Source organism: Dipodomys merriami, unplaced genomic scaffold (genome assembly GCF_024711535.1).
Source record: "Dipodomys merriami isolate MVZ:Mamm:240054 unplaced genomic scaffold, mDipMer1.0.p SCAF_7, whole genome shotgun sequence".
Lineage (NCBI taxonomy): Eukaryota > Metazoa > Chordata > Mammalia > Rodentia > Heteromyidae > Dipodomys > Dipodomys merriami.
Genome location: NW_027206290.1, coordinates 49,729,912 through 49,746,278, shown reverse-complemented (window position 1 = coordinate 49,746,278; position 16,367 = coordinate 49,729,912). Strand labels below are relative to the sequence as shown.

Below are 16,367 nucleotides of genomic sequence, written 5' to 3'. Positions count from 1 at the left end.
GATGTTTTATCTATCAATACTTTCTTGTGGGAAATTTAGGAAAAACCCCCAGAAAACTTGAGTAATAAACAAGTTACCCAGAGCTTTCCAAGGACATTTGTCATATTTAGAACTTCTCTTATATGAATTTTTATATTGTTGATAACATTTTCTGATTTGTTACCCTAATAGCTAGAATTTTCTCTAAGTTACAATTTCCTCTTAACTAAATCATCTAATTATGTACTTATTATACAGCTACAATTTTATTGTTTCTGTTGTCAAGCTAAGTACATTTCTGTTCAATTTTATGTGACTTTTATACTAAACTAATTTTCTTTGGGGAGTGAAGTGATCTTTCTGAACAGCTTTTCAATAGCATGGTACAAGGAGGTGAGTGGCAAGTTTTCATCTACTTGATAATGAAGGAAGTTCTCCTTTTACAAAATGTTCTTTTTATTCTGTGTCTTCAAAGGTATTTTAGGATGAAGGTGGAGGCAAGACACAGTAATGCTAGCCAGACATTGTTATGTCAATTACATTTTCTATTTCAGACTAGCCTTCCAGGTGAAGATAATGTGAGTTTGCCCTTGGATAGTGGTGAGTGTGTGTGTGTGTGTGTGTGTGTGTGTGTGTGTGTGTGTGCGTGTGTGTGTGTGTGCGCGCGCGCGCGCGCGCATGCGTGCTCACGTGCGTCAGTCCTGGGGTTTGAAGACAGAGCTTGGGCACTGTCCCTAAACTTTTGTGCTCAAGGCTGATGCTCTGCCACTAGAGCTACAATTATACTTTTGGCTTTTTTGATTGTTAATTGGATATGAGTCTCACAGACTTTCCTGCCTGAGCTGGCTTTCAACCATGATCCTCAGAGCTCAGCTTTTATCTTCTATGAAATGTGGTACTGTAGTAGACCCCCATTTTTCTGCCTACCACCAGAAACCCTTGACTGGTTAGTTTGCTCTAGAAGTGTTTGCCCTAGAAGTTTGTGTATGAATGTTTTTGATGGTCTAGAAATATGATACAGATGTGTATCAGATAAAGTTGGAACTTTGCTGGACCCCTTATTTCTCTTTATTATTACTATCTGCACTTGGCATTGTTGTGCTTTTACTATCAAAAGCCATCACCTAAGACTTTTTCTCTTCTCATTGAGTGTTGGACTTACAGAGCCTGTGTTACTCATATTTCTTCTAGTGAGAAGTACCTGGATACTGATAGATCTGAGAATATGAAAGTTCATTTCACTTATTTATCTTGCTTTGCAAGGGGACAGCTCTGAGGTATGACTCATACTCCAGAACTTTTTTGTGGATTTAGGCTGGAGCCACCCTCTTCGAGACTGCCTGAGCTTACATCCTCACTTGGCCTCCTCCTCTTTTTTTTTTTTTTTTTTTTTTTTTTAATTCTGTTTCTCTTAACTTCTTGCTTGTTTTCAACTCCTTAATAAACTACTTGTACATAGCTCCTTGACTCAGGGTCTGCTGTTGGGAAGCTTGTTTGAAGAAGGGTACTTTCAATTTTTTTCTTCCATTTCAAATAGTTTGTCTTTTAATGTGTTTCTACTGAGGTAGAACTTGACATTGAACATTAATTCATCTCTTTACAGTCATGAAAAGATAGTACTTCTGAGGTGAGCCAGGTTCAGTTTTGCTCCCCTATCTGTCCAGTAAGATTCTGCTTAAACTAAGTGCTTTTGGGACTGGGAAGGTGGCTCAGTGGTAGAGCGCTTGCCTTGCATGCCTGAGGACCTGGGTTCGATTCCTCAGCACCACATAAGCAAAAAGAAAAAAAGCCGGAAGTGGCACTGTGGATCAGGTGGTAGAGTGCTAGCCTTGAGCTGAAGAGCTGAGGGATAGTGCCCAGGCCAAGAGTTCAGGCCCCACGACTGGACCCCCCCCCCCCAAAAAAAAAAAAAACAACTAAGTGCTTTTGGAGAATATAATCTGTATTTAATTACCTTGAACCAAAAGGATATTGTCTTACTTTTCTTGGCTGAAGAGATTACTCCTTATTTAACTGCTAATAAAGCATACAGATTTGGGTGTCTGGCATATAGTTGGATGCTGCCATTGCACTAAGATACATTTCTGCACTTACTCTCCTGAATTATTATATTGGCTATTTAAGCAAATTATCCCAAAAGCTTAATGCCTTAAATAAAAAAGTATTTAGCTATTGATTCTGTACATGAGAGATTTAGTTTGGGTTGTTCTTAAAGTCTCAATTGAATTTTTTTAATGTCTAAAGACTGCTGATCTTGGCTGGACTCTAATATCTCTGAGACCTCTGGACAACTGGGTTGGTTACTCTTTGTTCTATGTTGTCTTATCTCCAAGCAGGCTAGATGGGGGGATAGCTGTTCTCAGGGCAGAGGCCAGGGTCTCAAAAGAACAATAGAAATAACTTCCAAAGCTTCTTTAGCCCTAAACTCAGAACAGACATAAAAGTTACATCTCCTGCAGTTTGTTGGCCATGCCAAATCATGTAGCCAGGTCAGAACTAAAGGAAAGTGAACGGGAAAATAGTCCCTACTTCTTGATGGAAGGAGTTGCAAAGTCGTGTTGCAAAGGATATGGACACTTGGGGAGAGGAGGATTGTATTTGTTCAATATCCCACAGCAGTAATCTGTATTCAGAAGCATCACCTGGTGGTATTTTTCAGGACTCAGAAATGGTGATGGATCTATTACTGATGGTGACATTTTCCGGAAGACTTCTGAGCAGCTGGTGCAGTACATGAACTCAGGAAACTGGTTATTGCATAACAATTTTCTGAAGGAAGAAGTAGTTCAGAAGTTCTTACACCTTCTTTCTTCTCTGCAAGGTATTTTTCTTCACAACTTTCAGCTGTGTTAAAGATGATTTATGCTAATTAAAAACATTCTACTAGTAGGGCTGAGTGTGGTGGTTCATGCTCGTCATCCCAGCTCTTTGGAGGTAGAGACTGGGAGGATGCTCATTTGAGGTTCATATAGGCCAAAAGTCAGAGAGATTTCATCTTAACAGACAAGCCAGGTAAGATGGCATGTGCATGTCATCTTAGCTATATGCAGAGTTTAAGTAGAAGGATCTTGGTTTGAAGTTGTCTCAGACCAACACACAAGAACCTATTAAAAAAATAACTAAAGTAATAAAAAGGGATAAGGGCATGGCTCAAGAAGTAGACTGTTTAGCATGTACAGTGTCCCAAGTTCAAACCCCAGTACTTCCCTAAACCAAAACAACCACAAATAAACTTTTTGCCTAAGGGCTAGGGCTATAGCTCAGTGATTAAACAGATGTTTAATATGCCTGAGGTCTGCGTTTGATCTCCCCAGAACCACAAAACAAAAACTTTTACAATATCTTTATTAATTTATACAAATGAAAGTAATGTAGATATATGTAAAATACTTAAACAACACAGACAGTTCTTCAGTGAAAAGTGATTTTAGGTTGTGTATCAGATCTTTTTTTTTTTTTTTTTTTTTTTTTTTTGTCGGTCGTGGGGCTTGAGCTCTGGGCCTCGGAGCTATCCCTCAGCTCTTCAGCTCAAGGTGAGCGCTCTACCAGTTGAGCCACAGCGCCACTTCTGGCTTTTTCTGTGTATTTGGTGCTGAGGAATCGAACCCAGGGCCTCAGGTATGCAAGGCATGCACTCTACCACTGAACCATCTTCCCAGCCCCCAGATCATAATGTTTTGAGGATTAAAGTTTTGCATTTGAGTTTTGGCTCTACCATTTGCTTAATCTGTGACCTTGGGCTAGTTTGTTACATCCTAAACTTTAGTCTTGCCATCTTTGCCTCATCTAGGGACCAATCTCAGGAAGGTATGGAAGTCCAGCACTTAGTCTGTATATAATACTCATTAACTATTAGGACAAATGGAGACAAATTAGGTTGTTATGATTGGCTTTTCTTTTTTGTGTAGGAGTATTTCAAAGATAAGTGGCCCACTCAAGACTCTCTTGCATGAGATTTATTAGATGTAGACATTCTGTACAAACTACTTCTAGGGAGCCTTTGAGTATTTTTTAAAAATTAGCATCAATTAGTTGTGTAGGAGCATACAATGCTTCTTGATCAGAATTACCCCTTTTATCAGTATCTATTTTCCCCACTTTCTAAACTAATCTCAGCAAACTTACTTGTTCTCTTTTCATATATGTACATTAAGCATTTTGACCCATATTTACCTTATTTCATCATCTCTGTTTACCTGTTCCCATAACTAGTTCCTCAGACAGGACGTGTTTCAGCTTCGTAATAAACATTTTGGTTAAAATGCAAAATCAGTTGTTCAAAGTGGCTTCGCTATAGTGTCTCACACATGCATATATCATACTTTTAGTCAGATTGATCGCATATGTATAAGACACTATATATGTTCATGTATGTTTATTTTGGGTCTAGTATCCACAGATGAGGGGAGAACCTAGTTTACTTTTCTTAGTATGGAGGTTATCCATCTGTTTCCCTGAAAGTGATATAATTTCATTCTTTATGGCCGAATAATACTCCATCCTTTCTCTGTGTGTGTATGTGTGTCTGCATGTGTATGCTGTGTATCTGTGTATATTTGTGTGTGCATCACATTTTCTTGACCCATTCATCAGTTATAGGGAACCTGAGTCATTTCCATAGCTTGGCTATTGTGAATAGTGCTTTAGAGAACATGGGCATGCAGGTGCTTCTATTATCTCATTCCTTCTTGTAATTGCCCAGGAGTGATATTGCTGTATTGTAGGGTAGTTCCTTTTTTTTCAGTGCTGGGCCTGGGTTTGAATGCAGGGCCTGGGCACTATCCTTGAGCTTTTTTTTTGGTTAAAGATTAGCACTCTGATACTTGAGCTACAGCTCCACTTCTACTTTTTGGCAATCAATTGGAGATCAAAGTCTCAACAGACTTTCTGCCTGGGCTGGCTTTGAACCATAATCCGTAGAGCTTAGCCTTTTGATTAGCTAGAAATACAGGCATGAGCTACCAGTGCCCAGCTTCTTTTAGTTTTTTCTTTTTAAATATATTTTTATTTTCTTTAGGTAGGTTTACAAAAGAGTTGCCATTCAACAGAGCAGTTTATGAATACAGTGCTTCTTGATCAATGTCACCCCTTTTAACATTCTTATACATGCTTCCAACCCCCATCTTCATTTGCTTTTCTTAATTTTTAGGTTGTGTTGAATTTTTCTGCCATTTAACGCAGTTTATGTGTACAATGCATCTTGATCTGTGTCATCCCTTCAATATCTTCACCTCCCTTCTTCTCATCCTTTCCCTTATTTTCCTTAGTTCTGGGGCATATACAATGCATTAGTGCCTGCATTCTACTCATTTCCCTCATTCATTCTTCTTCCTCTCTCCTCTTGATCCCCTCCTACCTCACAAGTACCTATTTCCTAGTACTCATTTTGTTTGGCTTGGATTTAGTCTTTCTAAAGAATTATACTATTTGTGTTCTCTATAGGTTCTACTGCACTTTATTTATAACTGCTTGGATGCCACCTTGTGTACTTTCTTGTACACACATTCTAGTGTATAGGCATATTCTAGTTCCCACTAATGAGGGAAGCTGTGCTTCTTTGGGTGTGGCTTACTTCATTTATAATTTTGTCCAAGTCTTGCATTTCCTTATGAATGGTTCAATGCCATTCTTTCTGATGTATGAGTAGAATTCCATGGTATACATATATCATATTTTTTTGATCCATTCATCCATAGAGGGGCATCTGGGCTGATTCCATATCTTGGCTATGGTAAATAAAGATGCAATAAACATGGTTGTGGTGGCTTTAATGTATCCTTGTTTGTGCTCTCAAAGAAACAATAACCCAATTAACAAATGGGCTAATGGCTTACAGATTTCTCAGAAGAAGAAGTAAATATGGCCACTAGATAATGTTCATAAAGGAAATGCAAATCAAGATAACACTGTGATTCCATCTCATCCCAGTTAGAACGGCCATTATCAAGAAAACTAACAATAACATGTGATGGCAAGGATGTGGCCAAAAAGGAACTCTATTACACTGTTGGTGGTAATGTAAATTTATTCCACTCTGGAAAGCACTATTGACAGTCGTCAGAAACTACATAGAATTACCATGTGACCCAGCAATTCTACTTCTGGGCATTTTTCCAAAAGAGCACAAACAAGGATACTTCTTTTAGTTTTTTAAGAAACCTCTATACTGTTTTCCATAGTGGTTGCATGAATTTACATTCCCACCAGCAGAGTATAAAAGTTCCTTCCCCTTGTAAGCATTTGTTATTGTTTGATGATGGCCAGTTTTACTAGGGTGAGATGGAATCTTAGTGTCATTTGGATTTGCATTTCCTTTATGGTCCTGGATGTTGAGTGTGTCTTTGTATATTTATTGTCAATTTGTACTTCTTTTTAGAAGTATCTCTTCAGTTCATTTTCCCCTTTATTACTTGGATTATTGATTCTTTCACATTTTACAGTAAGATTTTTTTCCATTTCCTGGAAGCATTAGGATTCTTGATCCACTTTGATATATTCTTTGATCCACTTTCTTTTCTCCAGTGTACATTTGGGGTATAGGTCCGTGGATTCCTTTCTGGCCCTTCTAATTTATTCCATTGATCCTTAAGTTCTTTTTCTTTTCTCTTGCCTATACTTTGATGTTTTTGTTATGGCTCTGGAGTGGTAATGGTCTTCTTTTTCTCCTTTTATTCCTCTTCTTTTTGTGATCTGGATATTGAATTCAGGGCATTGCATTTGCTAACCATTTGAGCCATAGTCATTTTATTTTCATTTTTCAGATAGATACTTATGCAATTTTGCCTGGGCCAGGACTTGAACTGTGATCCTTCTATCCCTGCCTCCCAAATAGCTGGAATTACAAGCATATACCAACAGGCAATACTACTTCATTAGTTCCCTTTGTGTCTTTATGGTTTGTGTTCCCAGGCTTTTTGTTTCTCTGAGAGGGATTATGTATATTGATAAGGGTTCTTCTTTCTCTGACTAGAATACTTTTTGTTCTTGCTCATGTTTTTTGCTCTCTATGTCTTTAATGACCTTCCAGATAATTTTTGAGTTGAATGGGTTTCCAATCACTTAACTCTTTGGTCTCTCTTTCCCTCAATTTTTCCCTTTCTTTTTTTTTCTGTGGATCTTTAACTGGCCATATTGTGAAATACTGGAAGTGACTCATATTGGCTTAATTGTAAAGCAAAATTTTTTTGATCATATGCTAGAAAAGTCAGAGTTGGCTTCATTATCACTGGGACTCATCCTCTTCTTATTTTTAATTCATCTGTCCTCAGTTTTAATCTCACACTCTCAGTGGAAACAAATATAGGTAAGAATCTTACCTGTGACTTAGCTAGCATTTTTGGACTTCTGTGCCTACCCCACCCTCCACCCAAATAATTTGATCAAAACTTCTATCTTCCCTCAGAACCAATACCTTTTAGTAGGAGGTTGGGAGGTCTTGATGGGTTTAGGCCCAGATTTTATGTTGCCTATCCTTTCTGCACCCCAGGAGGTGTGTGGGAAGGTAAGAGTATTGTTACCAGAGATACATGAACAGATTCTGCGAGTTAAGGCTGCAAATCTCTATCTAAAATGTTTGCTTTTGCATTTGTATTCTAATCCTTGTTTAAATAGGATGATAAACTAGACTATATTTAACTTTTATTCTTTAAAACTTGGAAAAGATGAGAAGCAAAATTTAGCAAATGCAAAATAAATTTCTCTTTTTAGGTAATCTTTGACTTCTTTCCATCTGGTTTTTCCCCTTGCTTTCTTGTCGGTAAGATTGTCTGACCAAATACAGAATGTCCAGTACAGTTTGAATCCCAGATAAATAATATTTTTAATATAAAGGTGACCTGAATATAGTATTAGATATACTAAAAATCCATTAACTTGAAATTCAAATTTAAGTGATGTCCTATATTTTTATTTTTATTTTTTTATCTGCTAAATCTTGCCTTCTATTTACTGAGGATCTATGTTTTTCCTTTAAAAATTATCTTTAAATAGTTGTACAAAGGGGTTTCAATTCAACATGTCAATTTATGAGTACAATATATCTTAATCATTGTCACCCCTTCCATCATTTCACTTTCTTAGGATCTAATTTTTGAATTCCTCTCCCCCCTTTCACCAGCAGATGAAAAGGCTAACCATTACTGTGTTTCTAGAAATCAAATATCAGATGGAAATACAGGTCAGATTTTAAAATTAAGAACTGAGGGATAGGTCATCTCCTCTTTGTTACCCTACCACGACTTTTTAATTATTCTATGTTATCTCCCAGTATTCCATAAGTTAATAAACAAGGTATAATATTAATATTGTGAAAATTTGAGTCAGAGTTTTACCTGACAAGTATTTGTGCCAAACTCAAGCATTGTGCTTTCAGACACGATCATTGTTTTTCTGTCTCTGGGGCAGAGGTTCTGTGTTCTCCCTAGGGGGGTTTTAATCTCTAGAAGTTTATGAAGTCAATGCGAATGCTGATGTTCATTTGTTGTTAAGTAACTTGCCCAAACTAATTAGGTACTTGCTTAGAGTAAGTAAAAATGTTTAAGAGCTTTAAGCTTTTTAGTGTTCAGAAATATTGGCTGTAATCTATGTTGAGTTGAAGTTGGGAAAGGAAGAGAGAAATCATGTGAACTTCTTTTAGAATGTGTTTTATTTTTATTTTTGAAAGAAATTCCTCCTGATTTGATCTGTGACATTAATCAAGATTGTGCCAACACCTTCATTAAGTTCTTACTGGAAAACCAGAAATGGCCTGAAGTACTTTTGCTGCTGACTCGAAAAGTGAGTGGGGAGCCACCACTGGGAGATTGCCTCATCAAAGACTGCAACCTTTCAGACTTGGACATTTGCACAGTCATCCCCCACCTCAGTGCCTGGGACCAACGGAAGACACAGCTGCTAGGTTGTCTGATAGACAGTGGAGGTAAGAAGGCCTGGATGAAGAGCATTAAGGAGTTGTCTCGGGTACAATTTGGTTTTCCCTTGCTTTTAGAAACATTATGAAATTCTGCCTCATTGTCTCCCTTGTATCTTCTTGTTTTGAAACAGTGATGGAGCAACGCCTCATAATGTCCTGTAGAAACCCTACATTTTTTCCTGAATTCCATTAACCCTTGTGTCTTTCCCTCTTATGTAGGAAACAAATTATGTGGAGGGTCCTTGGCTTTGATTCAACCCATAGTGGTCAAATCCATCTGGCCTCTAACTAGACTTTTCCCTGTCTTGGATATATTGTGTGGCTCTTCGTAATTCTGTGCCATTCTTTTCTAATCAATAGATTAGAATTTGAAGCCTGATTTTAGAGAAATATCTAATTAGTTGCTGAGTAGAAACATCTGCTGCTTTAATCAGAACAATCACTAATGGCCAGGTATATATCTAGAGTATGTAGATACCTTGGTAGATTGAATTTTATTTTTAAAATAACTTAAAAACATGAGCCTCCTGCTACACTCACACTCAGCATCCCTACTCATCAAACTACTACTTACTGTATGCCCTTGGCCATGCTGTTCATGCCTTCACCTCACTTAGGAAACTGGAATATAATAATTTGTCTTTCTTAGGGATGAATATTAAATGAGTTAATGTTTTATAGGATCTTAGGAGAGTACCTTAGCTCTGTGTTTTTACTTACTTTTTCTATGTAAAGAACTGTAGCATATTGGGTTTCAGCCTTTAAAGTGCCACCACAGTGTAAAGCCTTTACCCACAGTGTAAATAAAGCCTTTATATAGGAGGTAGATGGAGTGTGTTATACAATTTATTTTTTTTCATGTTTCTTCTTTACATGCAGAGCTACTTTCTTTGCTTCAAAACTATTGCCATAGAATATATAGTTTGTTTTTTGACTCAGCCAGCTTTTAGAAACATTACCAAGCACTTACCAAGCATCTCCTAGGATCAAATGCTAGGAACTAGGTCCCCAAAGTTACACAGCTGCTTTAGAATGTGTTTTTATTTTAGGAAGAGTTGCAGAACTACTGGGTTGTACTGCCTTCAAGTGGAGGCTAGGGAGGCTGTAGTGCAGAGGGATGTGTAGATTGAGTTCAAAGGAAGATAGTGTAGGGGGTTGAGAGTTATCAAGGAAGATGACTATGAAGGGTAGAAGCTTAGTAGAAGCAGAGGATTATCAAGTATGCTCAATTGCTGATTACTGACTATGCTAAGAATGGTGTTAGGAACCATTAGAGTGTTCTTTTTTGTGTGCTCTGTCCTTTCCCCAGTGAAGCAGTTCATGGTATGAACTAGAGTCCTGTAGTGGGATAAGAAGATAGGACAGGAAAGGTGAGAGTGACATGGCCCATGTATCCCAAAAACACTGGGAAGGATGCTTCCCAAAAATGGTGGTAGTAGAAGCAGTGGTAGTAGTAGTCAAGTCAGCAACTTAATGGCAGGAGCAACCTCCTCACCTCAATGAGACAGGCTCTCTTCCCAGGGACAGATCTCATGGTACCATCTCTTCTGCCTTTTTAGCCCTGCCAGAGGGCCTCCAGGAGAACCAGGGGAGGCCACTTCTCATGTGCCTGAGACACAAGGACTTTGAGTTGGCTTTTCTTCTTTTGACCAAGGGTGCAGACCCCCGTGGTATTTCTCTCACAGAAGGTGATACTCCTTTACATGCTGCACTCCACATCTTTCTAGATATCAATGGTAAGCTCTATTCTATATGCAGTCTTTTTTCTTGAGGCAGAAGCTGGATATTAGAACTGATGCTTTGCTTTTTGGTCTTGCCATTTGGGAAAAAGTTATCTGAAAAAAGACTGTTTCTTGTTCATACCTGCCCATATCTTCTAGCCTCTCTCTCATAACATGAGGTTGGGGGTAAGTGATCAATATGGTGAACAATAAGTAGATACAATGAGGATTTTAAATTCCAAAGTTGCTTGTCTGTTGCTGATAAATACTTCCATTTATTTACATCATTTTCAAAAATCCTTACAGAAAGGATCTTGCTCTAGAATATCATAAAGTTAGTTCAGGAGGTACTATGACATTTGGGCTGGGTAATATTTTTAAGGAGCTTACTTGTGCAAACCAGGCTGTTCAGAAGCATCCCTGCCCTGTACCTATTTGCTGCCAACTTTCCTGATTTTGACAATTAGGCTGTCTCCAGACATGGTCAGAAGTCTCATGGGTCAAGTCACTTTGGTTGAGAGCATTGGGTTATTTAATGGGTATCAGATCCTTGGAGGATGTCAGTGTTATAAGTTGACCTCTCTCAAACCCAGTCTTCTATCTCCTGAGAAGAATGACTCTGCATTCACAGTATTTTTTTATCTTTCAGCTGACATTGGCTTTAACTTCCTCAGTCACCTGTTGGACTTATTTTGGTCTAACCCTGCGGAATTTTACTACCTGAACCCGAATATCCAGGATAGCAATGGGAACACACTGATGCACCTCCTCTTCCAGAAAGGCATGCTGAAGCGTACAAAGAAGCTGGTCGACTTGCTGGTGAAGTTTGACATCAACTTTAACCTGAAGAACAAAGAAGGCAAAGATGCACGGTACCGGATTAAGAAGAATGATGCCCTGCTTTTGGCCTGGAACAAAGCACTAACAGAAAGCAAGCGGAAGAGCCGGCAAGATTCTGCTGCCCACTTTGGGAAGCTCTCGAAGCCTTCTGCCCCATGTCATATGTCTCAGCTCAAGTCCCAGGGTTCCTTCAAGTCACTACCATGTGACATCTCTGCTAGAACCCTCTCTGCAGGAGCCACAGTTTCTAATATCTGGGAAATTCTCCCTGATACCCAGGTGGGCAGGCAGGAACCTGAAGCCACCAGGCCCCTTTCCCTGAGAGATCGCCTTGTGCAAGACATCACAGTTTTGATTCAGCAGGTTGAATTGGATATGTCTCTCTCAGAGGACTGCCCTCAGCACTCTGAGCCTCTTGAGGTAGGAACTGGCATGAAAGGAAAGAAAGATAAACTCCAGCAAACTTCGAATGTGGGAAGTTCTGATTGTAGTAGGAACAATTCTGCTGTCCCAGAGGCCAAGGAAGGAGCTATTCAGGTAGGCTCTGGGGCCTCACAGCTTGTTCCTAATGGTAACAGAGGGAGGGAGGGCAGTGATGACCAGGACAACCAGAGCATGCAAGACATTGAGGATTGCCTGCAGGACTTTGATAACATGACCTGGGAGATCGAATGCACTTCAGAAATGTTAAAAAAGTTGTCCAGTAAGATGATGACCAAGGTCTTAAAAAAGAAAGTAATCTTTACCATCCAGCAGCTGGGTAATGGTGAGTGGACCCAGAGCTTGCAGAAACGACTGAAGCATTCTAAAGGAGACATCCAGCTCTTTGAAGCAAAGCTGGACAGAGGAGCCCGGATGCTGTGGGAGCTTGCCATTGACTTTTCTCCTAGATGTAGTGAGAACCCAGAGAAGGTTGTTGCTACAGATCGGAAAACATGCTCCATGGAGAAGTCAGGGAGAGTCTACACAGAAATCATCCGGATCTGGGACATTGTCTTAGATCATTGCAAGCTTTCAGATTCCATCATGGCCATTTGTAGTGCCTACAACCGAGGTTTGTCCTGTGTTCTGCGTAAGAAGCTAAAGGGTATCAACAAAGGCCAAGTGTCAGCAAACATGAAAATCCAAAAGCGAATACCTCGCTGCTATGTGGAGGACACAGAGGCAGAGAAGAAGAGGCAGTATGTGGATCCTGAGTATTTTCCACCGGCTAGTTCTGTGGAGACAGAGTATAACATCATGAAGTTCCACAACTTCAGCACCAACATGGCCTTCAACATCCTCAATGATATGACAGCAACCATGGAATACCCCTTCCGAGTGGGTGAACTTGAATATGAAGTGATCAACCTCAACCCCAGGCCACTGGAGCCCATCATCCTCATTGGGAGGAGTGGCACTGGGAAGACAACCTGCTGTTTGTACAGGTTATGGAAGAAATTTCACACTTACTGGGAAAAAGCTGATCAGGCAGGAAGCCCATTGCTGGCCAAACAGGTCTTGCCAAAGAGAAAATTAGAAGAGGATGCTGGAAAGGAGGACCCATGTAAGGAAGAAAATGAAGAAGAGGAATGTTTTTTCAAATCGGAAACATTAGAAAGCATAGATGAGGAGCAAGAGAGTGAGTCTTGTGTAGCAGGAGCTGGAGTGGAGCTTGCAGAAGGTGGCCAACTGGAAGAAGGGTATGTACCAGAACATCCCCAACAGCTGGAGCATCTACACCAGATATTTGTAACCAAGAACCATGTCCTATGCCAGGAAGTGCAAAGAAGTTTTATTGAGCTTTCCAAGTCTACCAAGGCCACTAGTCACTACAAACCACTGGATTCCAGTGTCCACAAACTTCAGGATCTGAAGGATGAGAACTTTCCTCTGTTTGTTACTTCCAAACAGCTCCTTCTTTTGCTTGATGCCTCTCTACCCAAACCATTTTTTATGAGAAATGAAGATGGCAGTTTGAAGAGAAGCATATTGGGATGGTCCACACAGGAAGAGTTGAATATCCCCATTTGGCAAGAAGATGAAGAGGAGGCTGAGGCAGATGGGGACAATAGTGAGGAGGATAAATCTGCAGAAGCACGTTCAGGTGACAGTGATCCTCGGATATATGTGACATTTGAAGTGTTCACTAATGAGATATGGCCCAAAATGGTCAAAGGAAAAACTTCCTACAATCCTGCATTGATTTGGAAAGAAATAAAATCTTTTCTGAAGGGTTCTTTTGAAGCCCTTAGCTGCCCCGATGGGAGACTCACTGAAGAAGCATATAAAAAATTAGGGAGGAAACGATCCCCCAATTTCAAGGAAGACCGGAGTGAGATCTACAGCCTCTTCTGTCTTTATCAGCAGATCAGATCCCAGAAAGGGTATTTTGATGAAGAGGATGTTCTGTACAATTTGTCCCAGAGGCTGTCAAAGCTCAAATTACTCCCTTGGTCCATCCATGAACTCTATGGTGATGAGGTTCAGGACTTTACCCAAGCTGAGCTGGCCCTGCTGATGAAATGCATTAATGACCCAAATGCCATGTTCCTTACTGGAGATACAGCCCAGAGCATAATGAAGGGTGTGGCCTTCCGTTTTAGTGATCTTCGATCTCTGTTCCACTATGCCAGCAGAAATACGGTAGATAAACAGTGTGCTGTTCGGAAACCCAAGAGGATCTACCAGCTGTACCAGAATTACAGGTCTCATTCTGGTAAGTCTAGGCCTTTGGCTCTCCTGCTGGTGAGGTGCTTTGGTATTGACCTTGAGCTGCTTTTGAAGCTGAGGGCTAGCTCTTGTTATATTTTTGCAGCTGAAGTATGAGACATGTTTTGGAGTTGTTAGTATATGTTTGTGACCGCTCATTTGTAATTTAATCATGTAAGATGTGGTTAGGTAGAAGTCAATCTTTAAATAGTCATATCTTAATGGGTTTCACATGACATGAAAACATTTCAGAGGAACATTTAAATCACTTTCAAACTTACTTAATCTATGTAAAATAATATGCCAGTTATAGGTCATTAATTCTTAAAGCAGCTGTTCTCCAAAAGAGAAGCAAAAAAGGTGATAGTAGGAGATAGCACACACTCCAGTGGTTTTAGTGCTTTTCTCAGTTATGCCTTTTCTCTGTGCCAGGCATGATGCTTATCAGTTCACAAACACTAATGACACTTAGTCTTCACAACACTACAAGGTAGACAATGTACCAGTTGTAGATAGGAGGAAACTGAAGCACGAAAAGTTTAAGTAATATGACACCAATACCGGAATATTTCCTTGAAGGTTTTATAGATGCTCACAAATTCTCATCCTATATCCTACAACTAAATAATCAAGAGTATTACTTTAAGGTCATGCCATACATATCTTTCTCCAACTGTGGGGTTTTGGTGCAGCGAGGATTGGGTCGGGGGATGGGGGAGCAGAGGAGGTGCTGAGGCTTTGGTATGTTAGGTAAGTGCTCTACTACTATGCTACACTCATACCCTTTACTTTTGGAGAAAGTGTCTCAAAAAAGTCCTTGGCTAACTGTAGACTCTGAATCTTTCAGCCTCTGTCACTGGAAGGTTGGAATTACAGGAATGTACTACCATGTTAATACACTGTATTTTTTGCCAGATGTCCTGTTATTGAAACTTCTACAGGTTGATAACATGGTGTTCTAGTTCATACATCTCTACTCTGGTTAGCATTAAATTTTATGACTGTACCATTACATTTTATGACTATTCTCTATCTATTTTCCAGTTGTGGATATTAGGTTGCTATCAAATGCTTAGTGTGACATGATTCTGGACTGTAACTTCTTAAGCAAATCTCTTTGAATCTATAGTATACTCCCAGATTTGTTCATTCCTGTTTTACTCCTAGTGAGTGTAAAATGACATCTGTCAGTGATTTTAGTTTTTGCTTCCTTGAGATAAGGTCTCATAATGTGTTTGTTTACTGGACCTGTGTTCTTCTGTGAATTGCTTGTTCTTATTCTTTGCTTACTTTTCTAATGGGTTGTTTTCTTATTGATTTATAAGATTATTTACAAATAATCTTTTAAAATCCTTTGCTGATTTTATTTATTGTAGCTTCTTCTCACATTTATTTCCTTCTGATCTTTTTAAAATGTGTATTATACCTGGCTATTACATAATATTTATTGATATATAATGAATAAATATTGTTTAGTAGATATTTCCCCTATATGTTAGTTTCTTTTTTTTGTCAGATGTGAGGCTTGAACTCAGGGCCTGAGTTCTGTTTCTGAGCTCTTCCACTCAAGGCGAGTGCCTTACCACTTTGAGCCACAGTACCACTTTCAGCTTTTTCTGTGTAGTTTATTGGAGATAAGAGTCTCATGGACTTTACTGACTGGGCTGGCTTTGAACTGTGATCCTCAGATATCAGCCTCTCCTGAGTAACTAGGATTATAGGTATGAGCCATTGGAGATCAGCTTTTAGTGTTTTTTTTTTAGACAGAAATTCTTATAGCATAAAAGTCACCCATTTGAATTGTTCAACTGGTGATTTTTAAAATGTTCACAGGAATTTAGCCATTACCATTACCTAATTTCAGAACATTTTCATCACCCAGAAAGAAGCATCATAATTTAGCATCCACTTCAGATCATCTTCCTCATACCTCAAGGCAAAGAATCACTTATCTATTTCTATTGATAGGTCCTGTTGTAGACATTTCATATGAATGAAATAATATAATATGTGCCACTCATTTATCTTTTACTTAAGATAATGTTTCAAGATTTATCATGTTATATTATATATTTGTACTTCATTCTTTTTTCCTTGATTTAACTGTCTTAATCCTTGAATATAAAAAACTATCTACTTTCTTGAGTGATATTCAAATGGGTTCCAGTTTTTCACTACAATAACGTTTTATGACTTTTTCTGATTCCCTAATTAATGCAAGACTG

At 39.1% G+C, this 16,367-nt stretch overlaps 1 protein-coding gene across 9 annotated transcripts in view; it reads left to right on the top strand.

The window, feature by feature from the left end:
• The window catches only part of Trank1 (tetratricopeptide repeat and ankyrin repeat containing 1), a 112,960-nt gene that overhangs the window by 65,343 nt on the left and 31,250 nt on the right, over positions 1–16,367 (top strand). For 8 of the 9 annotated variants that reach the window (XR_011368704.1, XR_011368703.1, XR_011368702.1 and 5 more), the window contains 4 exons: positions 2,639–2,800; positions 8,642–8,896; positions 10,450–10,626; positions 11,261–14,149. Coding sequence is in view for 6 of the 9 variants with exons in the window: in XM_070006586.1 (XP_069862687.1) it covers positions 2,639–2,800; positions 8,642–8,896; positions 10,450–10,626; positions 11,261–14,149 (3,483 nt within the window). In the remaining 3 variants the exon portion in view is untranslated. Of the gene's footprint in view, positions 1–1,210; positions 1,257–2,638; positions 2,801–8,641; positions 8,897–10,449; positions 10,627–11,260; positions 14,150–16,367 lie in introns of those variants that run through there. The other variant, XM_070006587.1, reaches the window with a different exon arrangement.